At 39.0% G+C, this 20,673-nt stretch overlaps 1 protein-coding gene across 3 annotated transcripts in view; it reads right to left on the bottom strand.

The window, feature by feature from the left end:
• The window catches only part of CDHR4 (cadherin related family member 4), a 38,841-nt gene that overhangs the window by 14,583 nt on the left and 3,585 nt on the right, over nt 1–20,673 (bottom strand). Inside the window, exons 3-14 of one of the 3 annotated variants that reach the window (XM_087955012.1) lie at nt 15,250–15,437; nt 14,017–14,164; nt 13,546–13,637; nt 13,201–13,296; nt 12,763–12,866; nt 11,052–11,185; nt 7,972–8,155; nt 7,310–7,457; nt 6,893–6,995; nt 4,169–4,369; nt 3,381–3,520; nt 1,313–1,457 (exon numbers count right to left, since the gene is read on the bottom strand). In XM_087955012.1, coding sequence (XP_087811138.1) covers nt 1,313–1,457; nt 3,381–3,520; nt 4,169–4,369; nt 6,893–6,995; nt 7,310–7,457; nt 7,972–8,155; nt 11,052–11,185; nt 12,763–12,866; nt 13,201–13,296; nt 13,546–13,637; nt 14,017–14,164; nt 15,250–15,437 — 1,683 coding nt within the window. Of the gene's footprint in view, nt 1–1,312; nt 1,458–3,380; nt 3,521–4,168; nt 4,370–6,892; nt 6,996–7,309; nt 7,458–7,971; nt 8,156–11,051; nt 11,186–12,762; nt 12,867–13,200; nt 13,297–13,545; nt 13,638–14,016; nt 14,192–15,249; nt 15,438–20,673 lie in introns of all 3 variants that reach the window. The other 2 variants (XM_087955014.1, XM_087955013.1) reach the window with 2 other exon arrangements.

Raw genomic sequence — 20,673 nt, 5'->3', positions numbered from 1 at the left:
AAACTTTAACCAGGGCTTCATGTAGCTATTCTGTCTAGAATGACAAGTTCTAAATGTAGTAGGGATATATGAAAAGACAAACTCCAGAAAGAAGACACCTTAGTATAGAACTTGGAAGGGGGAGTGGGGAAAGTTCCAGCTGCTGTTATTCCTGGCTTGAGCCAAAGTATTTAGTATTTATTTGATTTGTCAATTGCTTACAAGATACAGGTATAAGAATAAATATAGTTTTTAATACATGAGATAGATACTTATAAGAAAAATAAAAGAAACAATAGGAGAGGGACGGTAGGCACGTTGGTGCGCTTATGCACGCCCCCTACAGGCCTCTTAGGAAGGGGGTGAGGTCAATAGTAGACAGTCTTAAGGTTAAAGTTTTTGGGGTTTGGGGAAGAAACCACAGAGTCAGGTAGAGCATTCCAAACATTGACCACTCTGTTGCTGAAGTCGTATATTCTGCAGTCAAGTTTGGTGCAGTTAACCTTGAGTTTGTATCTATTGTGTGCTCTTGTATTGTTATGATTAAAGCTGAAGTATTCATTTGCAGGTAGGACATTGCGATGTATGATTTTATATACTATATTTAATTTATATATAATTAGGATGTGAGAAGAGACAGTTTTCCTCCAGCTAGGAATTGGCCTATCCCCTGAAGCAAGAATGATCCTATAAAAAGCTGGTCCCGTTTCAGTTCACTAAGGCAAAAGATGGGGTAGTTTTGCCACAGATTGAAAAATGACCCCATCTCTGCCAGCTTGCTTGTTTTTTGTTCCTCCATTCTGAGTGCTCTCCCACTTGCTGATCCAGTTGTCCACAAGCAATTCCCACAGAAGCCCCATCACCCTCCATTTAGCTTACTTCGAACTACAATTCCCACAGGTATGGAGCCCTATTTCATATCATCATCAAGAAGTCTAGGGCAGTTAAGGCAAAATGAGGAAGGCCTTCCAGATCTCAGGGGACAAAAATGGTTAACTTGCAGAAACTGGATTGAACCACCTGGATGACATCTCTACCTGGAGAGAATCCCCATGAGAAAAATGTGCTTTATTTCCAGCACATTCCCTCTTTCATTGCTATCCAGTACTAACTGGGTCCATCTTGCTAAATCCACTTTTCCTCAATTTAACTATTTAATCATTTTATAAGTAGCAGCAGTAACAGCCCTTACTGGTGGGCTTCTATTCTCCAACTTTTTCCCCGTTTCAAGTTCAGCTTATTCCTTCTTTTTCCAGATCCAAAAGAAGACCCCAGTATAAATATCTTTTAATTTATTTAAATAGATCCTGGCAACTTATGATCCATTCCATACCATGAACAATGTTGTAGGCCAGTTTGGTTCCTCTGTCCTCATCTTCACAATTAACATCTGTGATTGGTATAGTTCTGGCTTGGGTGGAATATATGGACCTCAACAAAAACGGTTCTTTACACTTAGGAGGATGATCGTTTACATCCTGGGGATAAAAAGGACATCAGGTTTCATGGTAGGCAGCTCACAGATTTCCAAACATTCTCCTCCTTGTTGCAATGATCACAGACTTTCCAAAAACAACAACAACAACAGCAACAGCAACCCAGCCTTCAAGCAAGAAAGATTTCCAGGCCTCAGGCTTCCCCAGTTGCCACAGAAGGAAATAAGCTATTGCAACATGTGTATAATTATAATTCTACCCAAACCAAATTAAGACTAAAAAACAGCATAAAGCAGATACTTGCAGAAGTGATTTTGGGCTGGAATACTATGACTTTCTGCAGTTGGTTATTTGCCAGATGAGATTACAATACAGGTAGTCCTTGACTTACAACCATCCATTTAGTGACCATTTGAAGTTACAATGGCACTGAAAAAAAGTGACTTATGACCGTTTTTCACATTTATGACAGTTTGCAGCATCCCCACGGTCACATGATCAAAATTCAGATCGGTTGGCAACGGGTTCGTATTTATGACGGTTGCAGTGTACAGGGGTCGTGTGATCCCCTTTTGCGACTTTCTGACAAGTAAAGTCAATGGGGAAGCCAGATTCACTTAACAACCAGGTTGCTAACTTAACAACTGCAGAGATTCACTTAACAACTGTGGCAAGAAAGGTCATAAAGTGGAGCAAAATTCACTTAACTGTCTTGTTTAGCAAAAGACATTTTCAACTCAATTGTGGTTGTAGGTTGAGCACAACCTGTATTCAATGGGCTAGCAGGCATTTCTCAAAGACAGGAACTGTATTAAGATCATAACCCATAAAACAAACTACTGCCCTCAGTAAAAAAAACTGCTCCCTCCCAGGGCCTAGTTTTAAAACTTATTTTTGTTAGCAGAGCAACAGAAGGGAAAATGGCCACCCTGCTTTTCTCTTAGTATTACAATGCTCTTGATCTGAAGCAGGTTTCATGGCTACTATTTACTACTGAATTTAAAAGTTGCAGGCAAATACCAAGTTATAAAGTCAAAGCTTTTAGAGACGATCCTACCTTGTACATTTCAGATGTTTTGGCAACAGTTCCCAACCAGCATAGCTATTGGTCTAGGGATTGTGGGGGAATGGGCAGTGAATCCAATGCATCTAGAAGACACCAATTTGGCTATTCTATATAGCTGGTCTCTCTCTACTCCCACTTGAATAACAAAAATTTATGCCCATGCAATTTTTGTTTTCAAGGTATCAGGTTTCTGACAGAAAGGATCCACAGATAGGCATCTTTATAGCAACAGATAGGATAACAGGCTACGTTTCTCCTTGCAAATGCCTTTAACAAATGGACATTTTAGAAGAGTGATAAATTAAAACCAATAAAATACATTACTGTATAGCCTATTAAAGAGCACAAGTGGGAAGATGCAAATATGTAACACAGGATACATTTGCATATTGCATAGCAAGTGAGTAGTTGTAAATCAAAGGAAAAGGAGGCTGGTCAAAGCTCAGCTTTTCCTAGCACAAGAATGGCCAACCTTTTTGTGGAAAGAGTGGCGGCACTCCCATTTTTAAAAACCAGGACGGAGACATTGAGTCATGCTGCTGCACAGGCTAGAGATGAACACATTGCCTTGTTTGGGTTTTTCTTTTATAGGGCTAGGATAAAGCATGTAATAGATTTAATATTGTCTTTATTCAAACACACTTATCCATAGACATTCCTCCTCCCCCCAATAATTATGTCCCAAAGGCTGATGTTTGGCATCTGCTGCTGCTGGATTGTTTGGCAGAGTTTCAGGAGCTACCAAGTGTGGTGGGAATACAGCATGCAAGTCAGAGCTCCCCAGCTATCTCACTTAATCAATTGCGTGATCTAGAGGATATAATTTATGGTGCACCAGGGGAGGGGGAGTCAATGCTCTGTATCAAAATACTGTAGCCTCTCTTCTGTTTTCAAATTACCTGCACAAAAATTGTGACATTACACGTTGTTGTCTTTTGTGTGTTGGGAGCTGCTTCATTCTCCAGGTCTTTCAGAATGACAGCCAGATGATACACTTTCCGTTCTTCATAATCCAGGGGCAAAAGTACACGTAGCTGACCTGTGACATGTTATAAAAAACTATTCTGGGTAATTTCCAGTTTAGTCTGCATCCAGACCCAGCCTGCTCCTCGTCAGTATCTATATCCCCATGCCACGCAGTTCAGCTTCAGCTAACAAAAATATAGCTGGTGCTTATTTATTGTACAAAGAAAATATCAAAATATTTAACTGGAAAGAAGGGATAGAAGGCAGGCGAAAGCAGAGGGAGAAAGAAAGAAATGTGAACAATGGTCAAGAACCTTCCTTCCTTCCTTCCTTCCTTCCTTCCTTCCTCTCTCCCTCCCTTTCTTTCTTTTGTAATTACAACTTGATACTCTGTCCAATAAATTAGAAAAACCCTGCGAGCTTTCTGTCTTTTAAGTAACTATTTTTTGTAAGTTTTGTTTTCTTCTTTGGGAATTGTTTGACCTAAAATATATAGTAGTGCCTATGTGATACTTTACAGAGTTTGGAACCCGCCTTCCTCATTCAGTTGCTAAACATAATTCGATTTTAAATATGGGAGATCAGTGTACTGTTGTATTCCCCCTGAGGAAGTCCTTGTGTAGTTTCAGACAACTGAAAAAAATGAGTGAAAGAAGACTCTTAAGCTGTTTGATAAATAAAGTCTGGGGAGGCTCTGCCAAGTAAGAGCACCATTAGCTACCTGTACGGCTATTAATGTAGAAAGCATCCTCATCCATTATGCTGTATTCAATGTTGTTGAATGGATAGTCTTGATCAGAGCCATTGACATTGCCAATGTTGTATCCATATTCAGTATTCTCTGGTACATTGAAAACCCGTTTTGAGCATTGTGGAGGGAATTCATTCACTCGTCTTACTGTCACCAGCACAGGTACGGTGGCTGCAAGATACAAAAAAAGAAAGAAACTCAGAAAGCTTATGTGATGACAAAGTTCCAGGAATCACTTTGTAATTGGCAAGTAACTAAGGTCCTAACCTACATAATTACAGACAGCAAGCAAAGCTCAAATACAGTAATACAAGGGTCTTCAAACTTGACAGCTTTAAGACTTGTGGGCTTCAACTCACAGAATTCCTGAGCTAACATGACTGGAGGAGGGATTCTGGGAGTTGAAGTCCACAAGCCTTAAAGCTGTCAAGTTTGAAGATACCTGCAACTTTACATGAAGGCTGCAGACCTGAAGGTTTACCCCTAGATTTGCCAATCAAGGGAGTGATTTGATTTTTAGTGGAAAGCAGGGATGAGAATGAGTGAGAAACTGTCATCTGCTTATCTCCCAGTAATAACTCCTTCTTGGTACTTTTCATAGTAACATTGTCAGTTATTAAAGGCACAGTCAGGAATCAACCACAAGAAATACTAGAATTCTATATAAGCTATAATAACATAATCTCAAAAGATTGACAGAATTCCTCCTTCTGTCTCTCTTATATCAAAGACAGTTAGTCTTGGGTTTCTGCCTTCCTGGACTAAGTTCAAGTTTTGCTAATGGTTGCTGCATGTTTTCTTCAAGGCCATCTCCATAGTTCTCTATACATATTGGGATGTAAATCACATGGGGAAGAATTCAACATTCTTGTCTATTTCACTTGAAAGTTTGTCCTTAATCACACTTTATACATGAATGGGGGTAGACCTGTGATCTCCAATCTTTTGAGGCCCACAGTATATTAGGATTTTTGAAAACCTGCCATGAGCATTCTCATAAAATAGCTACTATGGGGCAACTAGTGAGAAAAAGCCAATTTACTGGAAGGCAAGCTAAAGTGGTTAATTCCTGCTACCACAGACCTACCATTTCACCTTACATCTGTCTTTATTTTTCTGGGCAGCTGGGCATACTGCCAAACAAAACACTGGCTCTAGCTACCAAATCATTTGTCATTTCTAATGCCTCTGGGGTATGGTGAAGTTCAGAAACACTGCTGGAAACAAAGATAATGCTTGAGGCTGGTGTTTGGTTCTGAACCACATCACCTTGATTTTTTAAGAAATCTAAAAATAAAAATAAGATCAGGGAAGATATGGAGCCTGGCAGCCATTAAATGAGATTTCTTTGCCCACATTTCCGCTCTGGCATCCAAACTAGAAACCCATGAGGTGGGCCTATATTGACACATACGGCTAAGCACATAGACTATGAGTATGCATATCTTTAGGAGTGATTCGTATGTTGGCTTAATATGGTTAGAACCTAGTATAAGAACTTGATTCTCTTACATACCACCATTCTGCTAAATTTGCTCAACTTGTATATGCATTTTATATGTACCCTAAAATTAATAGTCATGTTCCATTGGGGAAAGGATTATTCTAATATATATAGAAAGAACTCAGAAAGAGGCTATGAAATACCCTCTGGCGATAGAAGGCTATAGAAAGAAGCTATTATATAGACTCTGAACATTTCCCTTTTGGTATAATTTTATTATTTCAATTGTATTAATTTTTTGATGAATTTGTCAAACATACATCTTGGTAGTCTATCCTGGGCTTTCTGACTGGTCTGCTTGCCTTCGGAAGCTGTGGGAGCTTCATCACTTGAGACTTTCATGAAGAATTGGACTGTCATTTGTCAGAAATGGTATAGGGTCTCCTGCTTGGGCAGGGGATTGGACTAGATGACCTACAAAGTCCCTTCCAACTCTGTTAATCTGTAATCTGTAAATCTGCTTTCTACAGGGGAGGACATAAATCACATGTAGCTATTGTTTGCCTATCACAAATTTACTTAACAATTGTCTCCAGTCAGGCACCAGTGCATGGCTTACATCAGTCTCAACCAACTGCTGTTTTTCAATTGCTTCTTTCGGTCTCTTAGATGCCTTTTCATTAATATGCTGATAGGTGCTTCTGGGCAAACTAATCACTGCCCTATTTTACTTTCAATAGTACTGAATAAAAGTATGATCATTTTACATTGATCAATGACCATGAAAACAGGAAGGTGTTTGTCAAGAAAATTATATGATCTTTTGGTCATTACATGTGAAGCTTGATTCAAACAAATTTTACTTCTCATGCTTAAATAGTTCTCCTTATTTGGGGAAAAATATATTCTTTAGTGATTTAGTCAGTAATTTCAACTACCCAGATACAGAGTTTTATTTTATTTTTTTTTTGTTTTATATGAAAGACAGGAAATTGCCCAATAGTATATCAGTTAGCTTTTGTTTTCTGCATAAAATTACATTATTTTAGTAGTACTTTTCTCCAGGTTGGACAACAGTCATAAACATTCTAAATTTATTTTTGTCAACACGTTTCAAATAGCTATTTAGGCAGCCATGGTCCAAACATTTGGGGGAGATATATTCTAGAATTCTTCCAAGTTTCATTGACTTCATCAATATCCAAGAATGACAAACTTCAAATAGTGCTTTTTAGCAATGTGGTACTTACTGGTTTGTGCAGGACTTCCTCCATCTATCACTAGAATGGCAGCTTTGTATTGAAAGTTAAGAGTGGCCATACTTTCTGAATCATAGTCCAAACTGCTATTTACCTATCAGACCACAGGATAGAAAGACCAGGAGAAAGAGGACAGAAGTTACCTTTCGTTATTAACCATGGCATAAAAATTTATGGTATCTTCTACAAAAGAGAGGTCCTTAGTCAACTAAGATCCAAGGCTCCAATCAGGGTCCCTAAAGCACCACAATATGAATGGTAATTCAGTGCCCCGTTGAGCTTTGCACTAAATGTACTGTTCATTTAAATGTATATTTTTAGTACTGCTCATATGAATTGTTGTGGAGGAAATTATTCAAGCCTTACTGATATACACTAAGTGACTGATGTTCCACTCCAAAGACTCACCTGCAAATTTGGCCCATCCATTTTGAAGCTATAAGGTGGGTTCTGGTCAACTATTTTGTATGTCAAGCTGCTATTGATATTGTCTGGATCATAGCAAGACAGAGACAATATGGTCCTCCCAATTGAAGTGTTCTCTGGAACCTCAGTTCTGGAATTAAGCAAAACTAATCACAAGAAGAAAAAACAACAAGAAAATAGAAAAAGAGATCCTGTTGATTTTCAGAAGTTACTCTTTAAAGACTGTTTTTAAAAGAAAAGGTAGAACTTCAAGACTTCCAACCGGGCCACTAACTTAGTTTTGGTTTATGTGGTCAAAAGATATGTACCTTGGGTTCTGATTTCTCCAAACCCTTAGCCCACAGTTAATGAAACTTGTGTGACTCCCAGATTTGTTGGATTACACAATCAAAACTACCACAGTTCCTGGGGACAACGAGCTTTAATTGGTTAAGGAATTTACCTGGATCTATTTACCTTTAAGAAATCCTAAAATCTCTTCCCACTTAGCCATCTAATTCCTATACTTCTCACTTCAGAAATAGTAGCCCTCCTAATCTACCACACATGCATCCCTATGCAGAAAGTTAGACATCCTCAAATTGATTCTATTACTCTATGTTTTCTTGGCTCAAGCTATCACAATTTTCTTTGCAAAGGCGTACACAAACACAGCAGGAGAACACAAGGGTCCTTCCAAGTTCTCCTGTTTCACAGTAATGTTGACAATGATGATGGCATAATCAGCGTGGTTGAGCATATTGTAAGCTTTCACTTCCAACTGGGTGTTAGCCAAGCTTGGATTGTTTTTCAGATTTAAGTAGTATGTGGTCCTGATGATGCCTGTATCTGCATAATTAAAACATTTATTATTTTATTAAGAAATTTAATTACATTTGGAAAAACATATACAAACTAAATTTGAGAAAAAGAAGATAATGGAAAGCAAGAGTAAAAGTGGAGTAAAAAAGAAAAAGAAAGAAGCAAAGAAAATACAGGTAGTCTTCAACTTATGACCACAATTGAGGCCAAAATGTATGTTGTTAAGTAAGAAATGTGTTAAGTGAGTTTTGCCCCATTTTATGACTTTTCTTGCCACATTTGTTCATTGCAGCAGTTAAATTAGTAACACAGTTCTTAATTGAATCTGGTTTCCTCATGGACTTTGCTTCTCAGAAGGTCACAAATGGTGATTACATGACTCTGGGACACTGCAACCATCATAAATGTGAGTCAGTTTTCAAGCATCCGAATGTAAACCATATGATCATAGGGATGCTACAATGGTCATAAATATGAAATAAGTCACTTTTTTCAGGGATGTTGTAAGTTTGAACGGTCACCAAATGAACTGTTGTAAGTCGAGAACTACCTGTATAATAAGGAAAAAGAAAATAAATAAACATCAAGTGACTTCCAACCTTACAATAAACAAATTTAATAACTCTTCAATGTCTATAAACAGATATCTCTTTTTCTCATATCCCATCCCTTAAGCTATATGCAAATTCATTAAAAAATGACTTTTCAACCCTGGTGTCATTAATAAACTCATAAAGGATTACTAGAACATTACAACAAATAATTTTAACCTTGATTATATAAACAAGTTTATATTCCTTCCTTTTACTTATAGCAGTCTTAATTCAATCAAATATTGTCATAGAATTTTATTTCTCTTCAATTCTTTTTTATCCTATCACACTCTTGTAGATCCAATAAGAAAACATTTCTCAAGTCATTCTCTTGGTCCATCATCTGTCCTTTTCTAAATTGTTCTCTTGGTCTGCCATTTGTAATTCCACAAATGGCAGACCAAGAGACTTTGTCTTATCAGATAAAATTTCTGATCACTTCTGTTGTTCCTTCATTAACATCTTTTAAGACATAGATTACCTACCTAGAAGCAGACATTGTTACTGACACTGTTGATACTGTAGTTACGAACTTGTGGATTTATTCTTCAAAGATCTCCTTGAATATTTCTGAAGTTATAATGTTTTGTATCATATTGTAAGTTGTAACTGACATCAGCATTGTTTGTCTCCTACTTAAAATCTTTAGTTCCCTCTAGCGCAGAGATGTCAAACTCGCAGCCTGTGGGCCAGTCGTGTCAGTGCTGGCCATGTCTTAATATATAAAATCATACATTGCAATGTCCTACCTGTCAATGAATACTTCAGCTTCAACCATAACAACACAAGAGCAAACAATAGGTACAATCTCAAGGTTAATCGTACCAAACTTGATTGCAGGAAATACAACTTCAGCAACAGAGTGGTCAATGTTTGGAATACTCTACCTGACTCTGTGGTTTCTTCCCCAAACCCCAAAAACTTTAACCTTAGACTGTCTACTATTGACCTCACCCCTTTCCTAAGAGGTTTGTAGAGGGCATGCATAAGCGCACCAACGTGCCTACCGTCCCTGTCCTATTGTTTCTTTCTTTTTTTTTTCTTATATGTATCCATGTATTCATAACTATGTTTTTACTTATACCTATTATCTTGTAAGCAATTGACAAAAATAAATAAATTAAATAAATAAAAAATGTCTACCCCTGGTTTAGCGAAAGGAGAAAAGGCGTGATATGTCACATGACGGCATGATAACATGAGTTTGACACCCCTGCTCTAGTGTCTAGTTTCTAAAATCATAACTTATTTTTTATCTCACTTCCAATTGCAATAACCAAAACAACTGTTTCCTACAAGAAGTTGTTATTTTTTATAGTTAATTCCAAAATCTTATAGTAAAAGTCAATACTCCAAATTTATCTGGACCCCCTAATCCATTTATAATTTTCTTAGGTCAAAGTCTTATTTAGCTTTTTTCTTTTTCTTTCAAATTCTTTCATTTCTTAAACTTGTAATTAATCTTTGTTTTGTTCAGAGTTGAAGATACATTTTCCTGATGAAGACTTCAAACCTGTCATTTCAAAGGTCTCTAATACTGTAGCTTTAGAACAGTTAATACAGATAGTCTTTTGACTTACTATTCATTTAACGACCATTCAAAATTACAGTGGCACTGAAAAAATGACATGATCATTTTTCACAATTATGACCATTGCAGCATCTCCATGTGATCAAAATTTGGACACTTGGCAACTGGCATGTATTTATGACTGTTGCAGTATTGTGGGGGTCATGTGATCACATTTTGTGACCTTCTGACAAGCCCAATGGGAAAGCCAGGTTCACTTAACAACCATGTTACTAACTTACTAAATTGTAGTGATTAACAGCAGTGACAAGAAAGGTCATAAAAATACAGCAAAACTCAACAACTGTCTTACTTAGCAAAGGAAATTTTAGGCTCAATTTTGTGGTTGTAAGGAACTTGTAGGCAAATTCCAAAAGTAATTAGAAACTTAGCGTCCTTGTCAGGTTGTAAGCAAGATGGTTGATCTTTTCATCTGGTGTTCAAACACACAGAAAGCTGCTGGTCTTGAGAGAAGCAGCCATTGAAGCACATATGAGCAATCCTGTCCTCTCCTTATCTGGAATGGGTCCAAGGAACAAAATTCACTGATTCCTTGGTTTTTACCACTTGTTTTTACTTTTGTTGCTTTTACAGAGCTGTTTTCAGTTCGCTACACCTCCCCTGGAAGCCCTCTAATGAAGAAGATTGATTCTCAGCCTCTTGAAGGCAAGAGGGATGAAAACTGAAAATCAGCATAGCTAGCTACTAGAAACTTCCTGAGATGATGTGGATGCTATGGCTTACCTGGGGCTTTCATTACCTGGTTCAATGGTAAAATGGTCTGTGCTTGGGGAGATGATCTGGTAGACCACAGGTTTCACACTTGCTTGAACCTGTATGACGTTGAACAAAGGTGGTACACTTTCCTGTATTGTACATGCAACTGATGATTCCCTAAATCATGAAGGCAAAGGTGTAAATAACTCTTTTGGTATCAGGAGTCTATCAAGCGCAATATTGTTTACTCTGCCTACTTGAAGTAAAAGAAAAATGTTATATGGTTACATGGTCACAAAAATAGAAACATTGACCAGGATATATATCATGAAGTAAATCTGTCCCCATGCATGTCTTCCTCAGAATTCTAAATATATTTGGTTGATGTAATAGTGTTTGGTTGAACTACAAGTATAGATCATACTCCAGTCTGTTCAATCTATGTGACCTAGACTTATAACGTAGAAGAGACAGAAAACTTGTTCTTATACTAGGCCAGAGGCCTCCAAACTTGGCAACTTGAAGACTATGGACTTCAACTTCCAGAATTCTGCGAGTTGAAGTCCAGAAGTCTTAAAGTTGCCAAGTTTGGGGATCCCTGTACTAGGCAATAGAAAGAGAATCAAATCTCCTCATCCCCTTTCTGCAATACATTCCATATCTACAATTTGGTCTACATGGCAGGGAATTAAAAAATCTCAGTAGAAAACATAACATCTCAGGAGTTCCAGAAGTGTGCAGCTTGATTCAAGCTTTGACTCCTCCAGTTCTTTCCCCAGAGAAGGTACGGGTGGATGGAGACTCAATGATTCCTCATGTGCTTGGGTTTCCATTAGTAGTAGGTAGCCTTGCCTCAGGCCATGCATGATTGAAATTTTAGAAGTGCCAGCAAAGCATCATTTTGAGCAGTGCATCTTCAAATTCCAATACGTGTGATCTTCGACTTACAACCATTTATTTAGTAACCACTAAAATTTATAATGGCATTGAAAAAAATGATTTATGACCAGTTTTCATTCTTGCGACCATTGCAGCATCATCCCTGTGGTCATGTGATTGAGATTCGGTTGCTTGGCAACTGGCATGTATTTATTATGATGGTTGCAGTGTCGCAGGGTCGTGTGATCACCTTTTGCGACCTTCGACAAGCCAAGTCAATGGGAAAGCCAACAACCGTGTTACTAACTTAACAACTGCAGTGGTTTGCTTAACACATGTGGCAAGAAAGGTCATAAAATGGGGGGAAATTCACTTAACTTGCTTAGCAGTGGAAATTTGGGGCTCAATTGTGTTCGTAAGTCGAGGACTACCTCTAAATATCACAGGATTCTGAGACTGTACTGTAAGATTAAGTGGGATTTCATGTGACTAGATCTGAAGTGATAATTATTCTCTGGCATAATTCCAATTCTGTGGCATTCACTGCAAGGGATTGTGTAGTAATGAATGCCTTTAAAGCAGGGGTCCCCAACCACCGGTCCATGGACCGGTACCGGTCCATGGAACAAATCCTACCGGGCCGCTGGTTTGCTGGGTGCCGCCATCTTGTTTTGATGAGCTCACTGGAAGCACTTTTTCATCAAAACAAGATGGCAGCGCCCAGCTGATGCCGGTACCGGGCCGCGGCATAAAAAGGTTGGAGACCACTGCTTTAAAGGATATAATGGAAGAGCAGGATGTCTTGGGCCATACCTATTTCCTGGCAACCCAACCTAAACATCATCATGTCTTTATCCCCACCTCCTCCAACTCACCTGAAACTGACTTTGTTATGGTAAACAGGGTTCACCTGGATAGACAGAGCCACTGCACAACTGCTTGAAGCAGCATCCTTGACCACAATTTTTCGTGGGAATGTCTACAGGGGCAATACAGGAAAGGTTAATTGAATCCAAGAGGCCCAATGAATAAGCCTACGGTTCCACAGAAGCTTTAGAAACAGATAATTCCCTGGAATTATTAAGAACTGTGCAATGAGAAAGGTCCAAAAGGCCTGAAACAAGACATGTGGAAATCAAAGTCTAGTGCCAAACGCTGATAAAGACAACAAAAGCTCCCTGCAGGCATGCAATTCTCCTTGGGATTGTTTGGGATGTGACAGAGAGCCAAGGAGTAACACGCCTTGAATGGACTCTCACTATTTCACTGGGATGCTAAGCAGATATATGTGCAAGGCAAACAATAGCACATACCTTGCCAGCTTGTTCACGAGTGAAACCTTCGGCAGGTGCCTGCAAGGCTCCTTCTGGAGTTATGACAAAAGGTAAGGAAGGATCCTCAATGGTGAACTGTGGGAAGGGAAGACAATGTGGCGATTATAGAGTAGACAATACCCTCCACTTGTTACCCCACCCACTGTCTCACCCTGTCCGAGTCACCCTTCAAAATGCCATCTTCCCTCAGATTATGACCTCATCTTAGAAAATCCATAGGAATTTTTTTTCCTCTCATTTGTGAATAACAATTTGTTGCTCCTTGTGATCACAGAGCTTTCCTCAAGCACACTTCTGCTTTTTTCTCCCAACCACTGCACTTACGGTCAGGTTGCCTGTGCCCCGCCTCTTCAAGACAGTTGTGTAGATTGTTTCTCCAGGTCCAATATCCTCTGAAACTTGTATAGGCAACCGTCCTATGATAGAAGAGAGATGGGGGGGGGGTGTGAGGAGAAACTAACATAGTAGTGAATTGAACATGGCAACATGGGAAAACTGAGGTTGAACAGTCCCTCGTTTCAGGATTATGAGACCTTTGGGGCAATTCTACTACCACTACTCTACTCTCTCTTCTATTCTTGGTCAAAGTAATATTTTGCTGCCCTGTGCTGATCAGGATCTGCTCCAAGCTGATGGAAAATCCAATGCATCCCACTGCCTACTGACTAATCCCCACCTCATCCAATTCCCCTATAATCTTATGTTACAATGTTCATCATTGAAGCACTTTTGCCGAATGTGCCAAAACTAACTTAATCAAGGAAGCTGCAGCATTCGTACCTATGCCATTCTTACCTACGCCATTGCACACTAATCTCCGTGTTTCATTAACTTGAACGAAGAGCTGAGCATCTTCTGTCTCTCCTCTGCAATTTGCAGTGAATGTTAAGGCATAGAGATTCACCACTCTAGCATCTAGAGCAGCACTGGGACTAAGACTCACCTGGGAATCAAAAGGAACAACCTTGGTGTGATTCTTAAGTAAGCATTAGAACATAGTAGAGTTCACCAGCCTCTTCCCTCCCCTGTACTTCTCTGAGGGTATCTCCACCAAAGAACTGTCAGCCACTTCAAAAGCAACCCTGGATCTCAATAATTTCTTCACATCAGCTATGTTTGAGAGCTTAGCCAATGTATTGCTAACTCAGTAATGTGGTGTTTGAGTCCATATAAAAGTGATCTTTTTAAATTAAAAACAAAACAACAACAACCCCACCCACCTCTGTGGAATTTATGGTTAGTCTATTTCCCCATTCCAGAGTTTTTGGTAGAAACTGAATACGGTCTCCCTTCTTAAGAACTCTGGGGTGATGAAGATTTTATTAACCTTATATTTCATTCTTTCAGTTCTTCAAGATTATTGTCAATATGCACACCACACTTCACCAAGTACTGCGAAATGATTTACAGAACAAATACAAAATATGTAAAACCGAGAATTGTAAAGAAAACCATATAGTCAAATGCCATAGTTAGAAGTGAATCTATCAAAAAGAACCCTCACATGAATAAATAGATAAATATCTTAATTCATAAAATGTTCTACTGAGAACTACTTCATGCACTTTGAACATAGAGAGTTCCAAAGTGAGGATGAACACAAATGGAGAAGTTCAGGTTTAGATCACCTTTATCCATTGATAACATTATAAGCAGAGCCCTCCTAAGACCTTCTAGCATTGGAAGAGGCGTTCTTTACTAAATCCACCACTCACTTCTGTTCTGCATGGGAGCAACAGAACCACAATCCCTTTTCCCAACCTTGTCTTCTAGTTGCCCCCAAACCTGAGCCATCAGATTTGTTGGACCATAAGTTCATTACGGGATTCTCCAAATTGTAATCTGAAAACTTCAGAGCGCATGTGGTTGAAGGAAGCTGGAACACTTAGTAGTAAGAGTCCAAATTGTTTGTAAATTATTAGAAAAATGCCACCTATCCCTGAGCATTTCCTTGGTCATCAAGACAAATACTATTCCTCAAAAATAATTCTAAGATATATTGGACCTGGCCTATATGATCTTGTTTACCTGATAGTTGCCAGCAGATAAGATGTTTAGAAAGTTGAAAAAAGAGGAAACTGGGGTGACGCTCTTCAGGGATGTCGCAGGCACATCGGTTGAGTTCGTACAATTGACGGAGAAGGTAGTCACAACTGAATTTGGTTCTGCCCTCTCGTCCAGTTGCACTGTTTTAGGAAGGTCTCTGAACGCTACAGCTAAGAGAAGGATCAGCAGGAGAATGTTTGTCCTATGACACCACTAATGATAGCAAGGACCATCTGCTAAGAACTGCAGAGCAGCTTCTCCCCAATAGCAACTTTGGTCTGGAATGCTCTTCCTGCTGAAATTCACAAAGCACCTATTTCTTCATCCAGCCTTCCGTGTGTATAGCATTAATGTTTGATGGAGGGCTTTTTTGTTTGATTCTCCTTCATTCACTCTCTCATTTTTTTTTAAGTGAAGGTGCTATTTTTGCAGTGTTTTGATCTGCTCGTACTCTCTTGCATTTTAACTGTGGGTTGTAAGCTTCTTGAGCTTTATAATAATGGAAAATACATACAAATAAATAATTGAGCAAAAAAGAAAGGGTACTTTTCTTTCAGCATACTCTTTTTCAGCGTACTCTCTTCCAAAACGTAAAGTATGTTTTCCACCACGAACAAGAAACATGGCAGGAATGTCAATGAGATATGATTGAAAAAAACCAAGATGGTGAGTGTAAAAATGTGATTGAGGGAATTCATATATAAATAAAAAATGGAACTTGAACCACATTTTTCACAGCCACCATTTTCACATTTTTTCCACATCCTGTGAATACCCCTGAAACATAGGAGGTCCTTTTAGACCAGGGGTCTCCAAACTTGGCAACTTTAAGATTTGCGGACTTCAACTCCCAGAATTCTGGGGGTTGAAGTCCACAAGTCTTAAAGTTGCCAAGTATGGGGACCTCTGTCATAGACACAATGGGAAGACTGGTTCCTGAAGGATGTTTTAATATCCCCTTTTCCTCTGCTATTTGGCTCTCCAATTATAAACATTTAATGCCCTCTGAGGCAGCACTCCAGGGATTGCCCGTTTTCCTGTATTTTTTTTCTCTCCTGTTGCTTTTATCCTTCTGAACAAGTTCTTCTCAGAGCATATAAAGAAAAATACTCCTAAATTCCTAAAGTCATAGTGAGACCCATCAAATTTAGAAGACTTGTTTTGTTAACAATGTGGGAACACATTCACGCACTGCAGGAAAAAGTTTGAACAAATATTTGTTGGAATGCAGACAGTAAGCAGAAATGGTTTAAGAGGAACCAAAGACATATATTTGACATGTAAATATATATAAAGCTTTGCCTTTATAACAAATCATCCTTCTACAAACTTTCTGAATGCATCAGATAACAATTTACAGGTGAAACTTGAAAAATTAGAATATCGTGCAAAAGTTCATTTATTTCAGTAATGCAACTTAAAAGGTGAAACTAATATACGAGATAGACACATTATATGCAAAGCAAGATAGTTCAAGCCGTGATTTGTCATAATTGTGATGATGATGGCTTACAGCTGATGAAAACCCCAAATCCACAATCTCAGAAAATTAGAATATTGTGAAAAGGTTCAATATTCTAGGCTCAAAGTGTCCCACTCTGATCAGCTAATTAAACCATAATACCTGCAAAGGGTTCCTGAGCCTTTAAATGGTATCTCAGTCTGGTTCAGTAGAAATCACAATCATGGGAAAGACTGCTGACCTGACAGTTGTGCAGAAAACCATCATTGACACCCTCCATAAGGAGGGAAAGCCTCAAAAGGTAATTGCAAAAGAAGTTGGATGTTCCCAAAGTGCTGTATCAAAGCACATTAATAGAAAGTTATGTGGAAGAAAAAGGTGCACAAGCAGCAGGGATGACCGCAGCCTGGAGAGGATTGTCAGGAAAAGGCCATTCAAAAGTGTTGGGGACTTTCACAAGGAGTGGACTGAGGCTGGAGTCAGTGCATTAAGAGCCACCACACATAGACAGATCCTGGACATGGGCTTCAAATGTCGTATTCCTCTTGTCAAGCCGCTCCTGAACAACAAACAACATCAGAAGCGTCTTACCTGGGCTAAAGAAAAACAGAACTGGTCTGTTGCTCAGTGGTCCAAAGTCCTCTTTTCTGATGAGAGCAACTTTTACATCTCATTTGGAAACCAAGGACCCAGAGCCTGGAGGAAGAATGGAGAGGCACACACTGCAAGATGCTTGAAGTCCAGTGTGAAGTTTCCACAGTCTGTGTTGATTTGGGGAGCCATGTCATCTGCTGGTGTTGGTGCACTGTGCTTCATTAAGTCCAGGGTCAACACAGCCATCTACCAGGAGATTTTGGAGCACTTCATGCTTCCTTGCACAGACGAGCTTTATGGGGATGCTGACTTCATTTTCCAGCAGGACTTGGTACCTTCCCACTGCCAAAAGCACCAAAACCTGGTTCAATGACCGTGGGATTACTGTGCTTGATTGGCCAGCAAACTCGCCTGACCTGAACCTCATAGAAAATCTATGGGGCATTGCCAAGAGAAAGATGAGAGACATGAGACCAAACAATGCAGAAGAGCTGAAGGCCACTATTGAAGCATCCTGGTCTCCCATAATACCTCAGCAGTGCCATAGGCTGATAGCTTCCATGCCACGCCGCATTGAGGCAGTAATTGCTGCAAAAGGGGCCCAAACCAAGTACTGAGTACATATGCATGCTTATACATTTCAGAGGTCCGATATTGTTCTCTGTACAATCCTTGCTTTATTAATTGCATGTAATATTCTAATTTTCTGAGATTGTGGATTTGGGGTTTTCATGAGCTGTAAGCCATCATCATCACAATTATGACAAATCACAGCTTGAACTATCTTGCTTTGCACGTAATGAGTCTATCTCATGTATTAGGTTCACCTTTTAAGTTGAATTACTGAAATAAATGAACTTTTGCATGATATTCTAATTTTTCGAGTTTCACCTGTACAATAGTCATGTTGGCTGAGAATGATGGGAGGTGTAGTCAAGAACATTTGCAGAGTAATAGGTTGGCACTGCCCTGCACTAATCTCAGCAAGCCTTTTTTTAAAAAAAATCTTTCTCTCCTGAAAGTATTTTAAATGAATTATAGTTGAGTGAATTGTATTTAATTAATACAGATTCATGATCCATGGGGGGAAAAAAATCCAAAACCTGTTTTTGATGATAGAATATAAATATATAGAAAGCCTGAAGGTCTATTGGACTGTTCTAGGGAACTAAAATATGCAGGCTCAGTTTTATTAATTTTACTTGGATCCAATAAAATTATGATCCAGTTAGGAAATATTTTTTCATCCTTAATGAAAAGATTTTAACCTATCCCTTCTCTTTTTAAAAACTACTTCTGCAATTCTAAACCAATTAATTAATTAATAGTAGTAGGGGAAAACAAAAAAAGGGATGTTTTATGTATTGTATTTTGGCAATCTGTCCTGTTGAACAAGGAATTTGCACAAAAGTGAAACAACTGTCCTTTTTTGTTACCTCAGCAAAACATTTATAAACATTTACAGCTGGGGAGGAAAGGGAGCAGCCTTCCTCAATTCATATAGGGTGGCCTGATTTTTAGGATCGTGCATGTTTCTCCAGGGGCTAAAAAAAATAAACATATAACTACATAACCTGGGAAAATTCAGCTGACCTAGTAAAAATGGTTGCTAACAATCAGGCTTTCGATAAGACTTATGTGTGAAATTGATTAAAGAAATCGGTTATTTTCAGAAGGAATCGTTTAGTAGATCGTTTAGTCAATTTGCTATCCAGTGGCAAGCTTAATCGACATTTTCTAAACTTGTTTTGAACAAATTGTTAAATAAAACTGTGCTATGATAATCTAGCTCAACTATTTTTTTAAAGCATTTGGGCTTTTATTACTGATACATAAAAATTAGAAAACATCTTCTGTCCAGGCTTTTAGGGATCAAAATGCCACAGCTTCCACATAGCAGACCGCAGAGGCAATTCAGAAAGCAAAAACCAGAATTCTGATTACTGAAAGATCTCTCTGTGAGGAAAGAAGAGAATTGAATGAAAAGGATACAGATAGTCCTCAAGTTACGACAATTGAGCCCAAAATTTCTGTTGTTCAGTGAGACATTTGCTAAGTGAGCTTTGCCCCATTTTACAACATTTCTTGCCAGAGTTGTTAATCACTGCAGCTGTTAAGTGAATCTGGCTTCCCCACTGACTTTGCTTATCAAAAACTTGCCAAAAGATGATCAAATGACCTTGGGACACAGCCATGGCCATCAATATGAACCAGTTGCCAAGCACCTGAATTTTGATCACATGATCATGGGGCTGCTACGAAGGTCGTAAGCGTGAAAAACAGTCATCAGTCACTTTTTTCAGTGTCTTTGTAACTTTGAACGGTCACTAAATGAACTGTTGTAAGCCAAGGACTACCTGTAGTCTGTTAATAAGGCTAGGGAAAGAATAGAGCCGGGGGAGAAAAACAATAGGATCTCTGTCTGCAGAGTGTCAATTGCAATTTCAACTGCAGCTGATAAACAGCTTTTTCTCTTGAAATGCCCCGACGCTGGTCTGTAACAGCAAAAAAATTTTCAAATTTTGGACAGGAAACATTTTCCTTCCCGCTTGGAGGTGGTATGGACTGAACTGGTGACCTTCTGCATGAAAAACCTTGCCCTCGAGCTGCACAAAGGGCTTGTTTGGCAAGACACCAGCAATTTGAAATAGATTGTTGAGCCTAAACCCGCAGCTGAACATCAGAACTCTGAAATTAAGGGAGGATGTGCTGATACTTCTTTCCCGGTACTGAATTTGCCTCTATATGCCATTTTACTATCTTTTGCTGTATGTACATTGCGAGCAATTGGCTTTTACTCACACGGCCATCTTGGATATCAACTTGTACATCATGAGGGAAGTCCCCTAAACAGGCAAAAGATAGTGACCCTCTTCTCCTCCAAATCAAATTTCTATAAAGTGTTTGTATAAATATGTCAGACAAGTTAGGAATTGCAGTTTTAGGTGAGCTGGGAGCAAAGGACTGGTCAAAAGTCCCCAAGCCCTCAAGAACTTGCTTATTAGGCAACGCTCAACTGTCTCAGGAAGTCTGTTCTTTACCTCCTTCTTTCTTCCCACAGCCCATCACGATGGTTAAAATGAGCTCAGGGTTTGATGGCATTTTTTTGCAGTTCTGCTGCATTTAATATTCAGCCTCCAAATAATGCTTTGGCATATGTAGGCGTGTGAGCGTAGCCCATGTCTGCCATATTATAAAGCAATCTTCCAATTATGCCATCTGAATTGGGATTGCCCAAATCTCTTGTTCCTTGATGTCCTGGTCTCAAGGTTCTGGAGCAAAGGCTTGAAATAAAAGGTTCCTCCCATGAGCCTTCACTCCAGTTATTCAAATTTGGGATTCAATTTTTT

Source organism: Notechis scutatus, chromosome 2 (genome assembly GCF_049901735.1).
Source record: "Notechis scutatus isolate UNSWTSFEM ecotype Mainland chromosome 2, rNotScu1.2, whole genome shotgun sequence".
In the NCBI taxonomy this organism is placed as follows: Eukaryota; Metazoa; Chordata; class Lepidosauria; order Squamata; family Elapidae; genus Notechis; species Notechis scutatus.
This window is presented reverse-complemented; position numbering and strand designations above follow the sequence as displayed.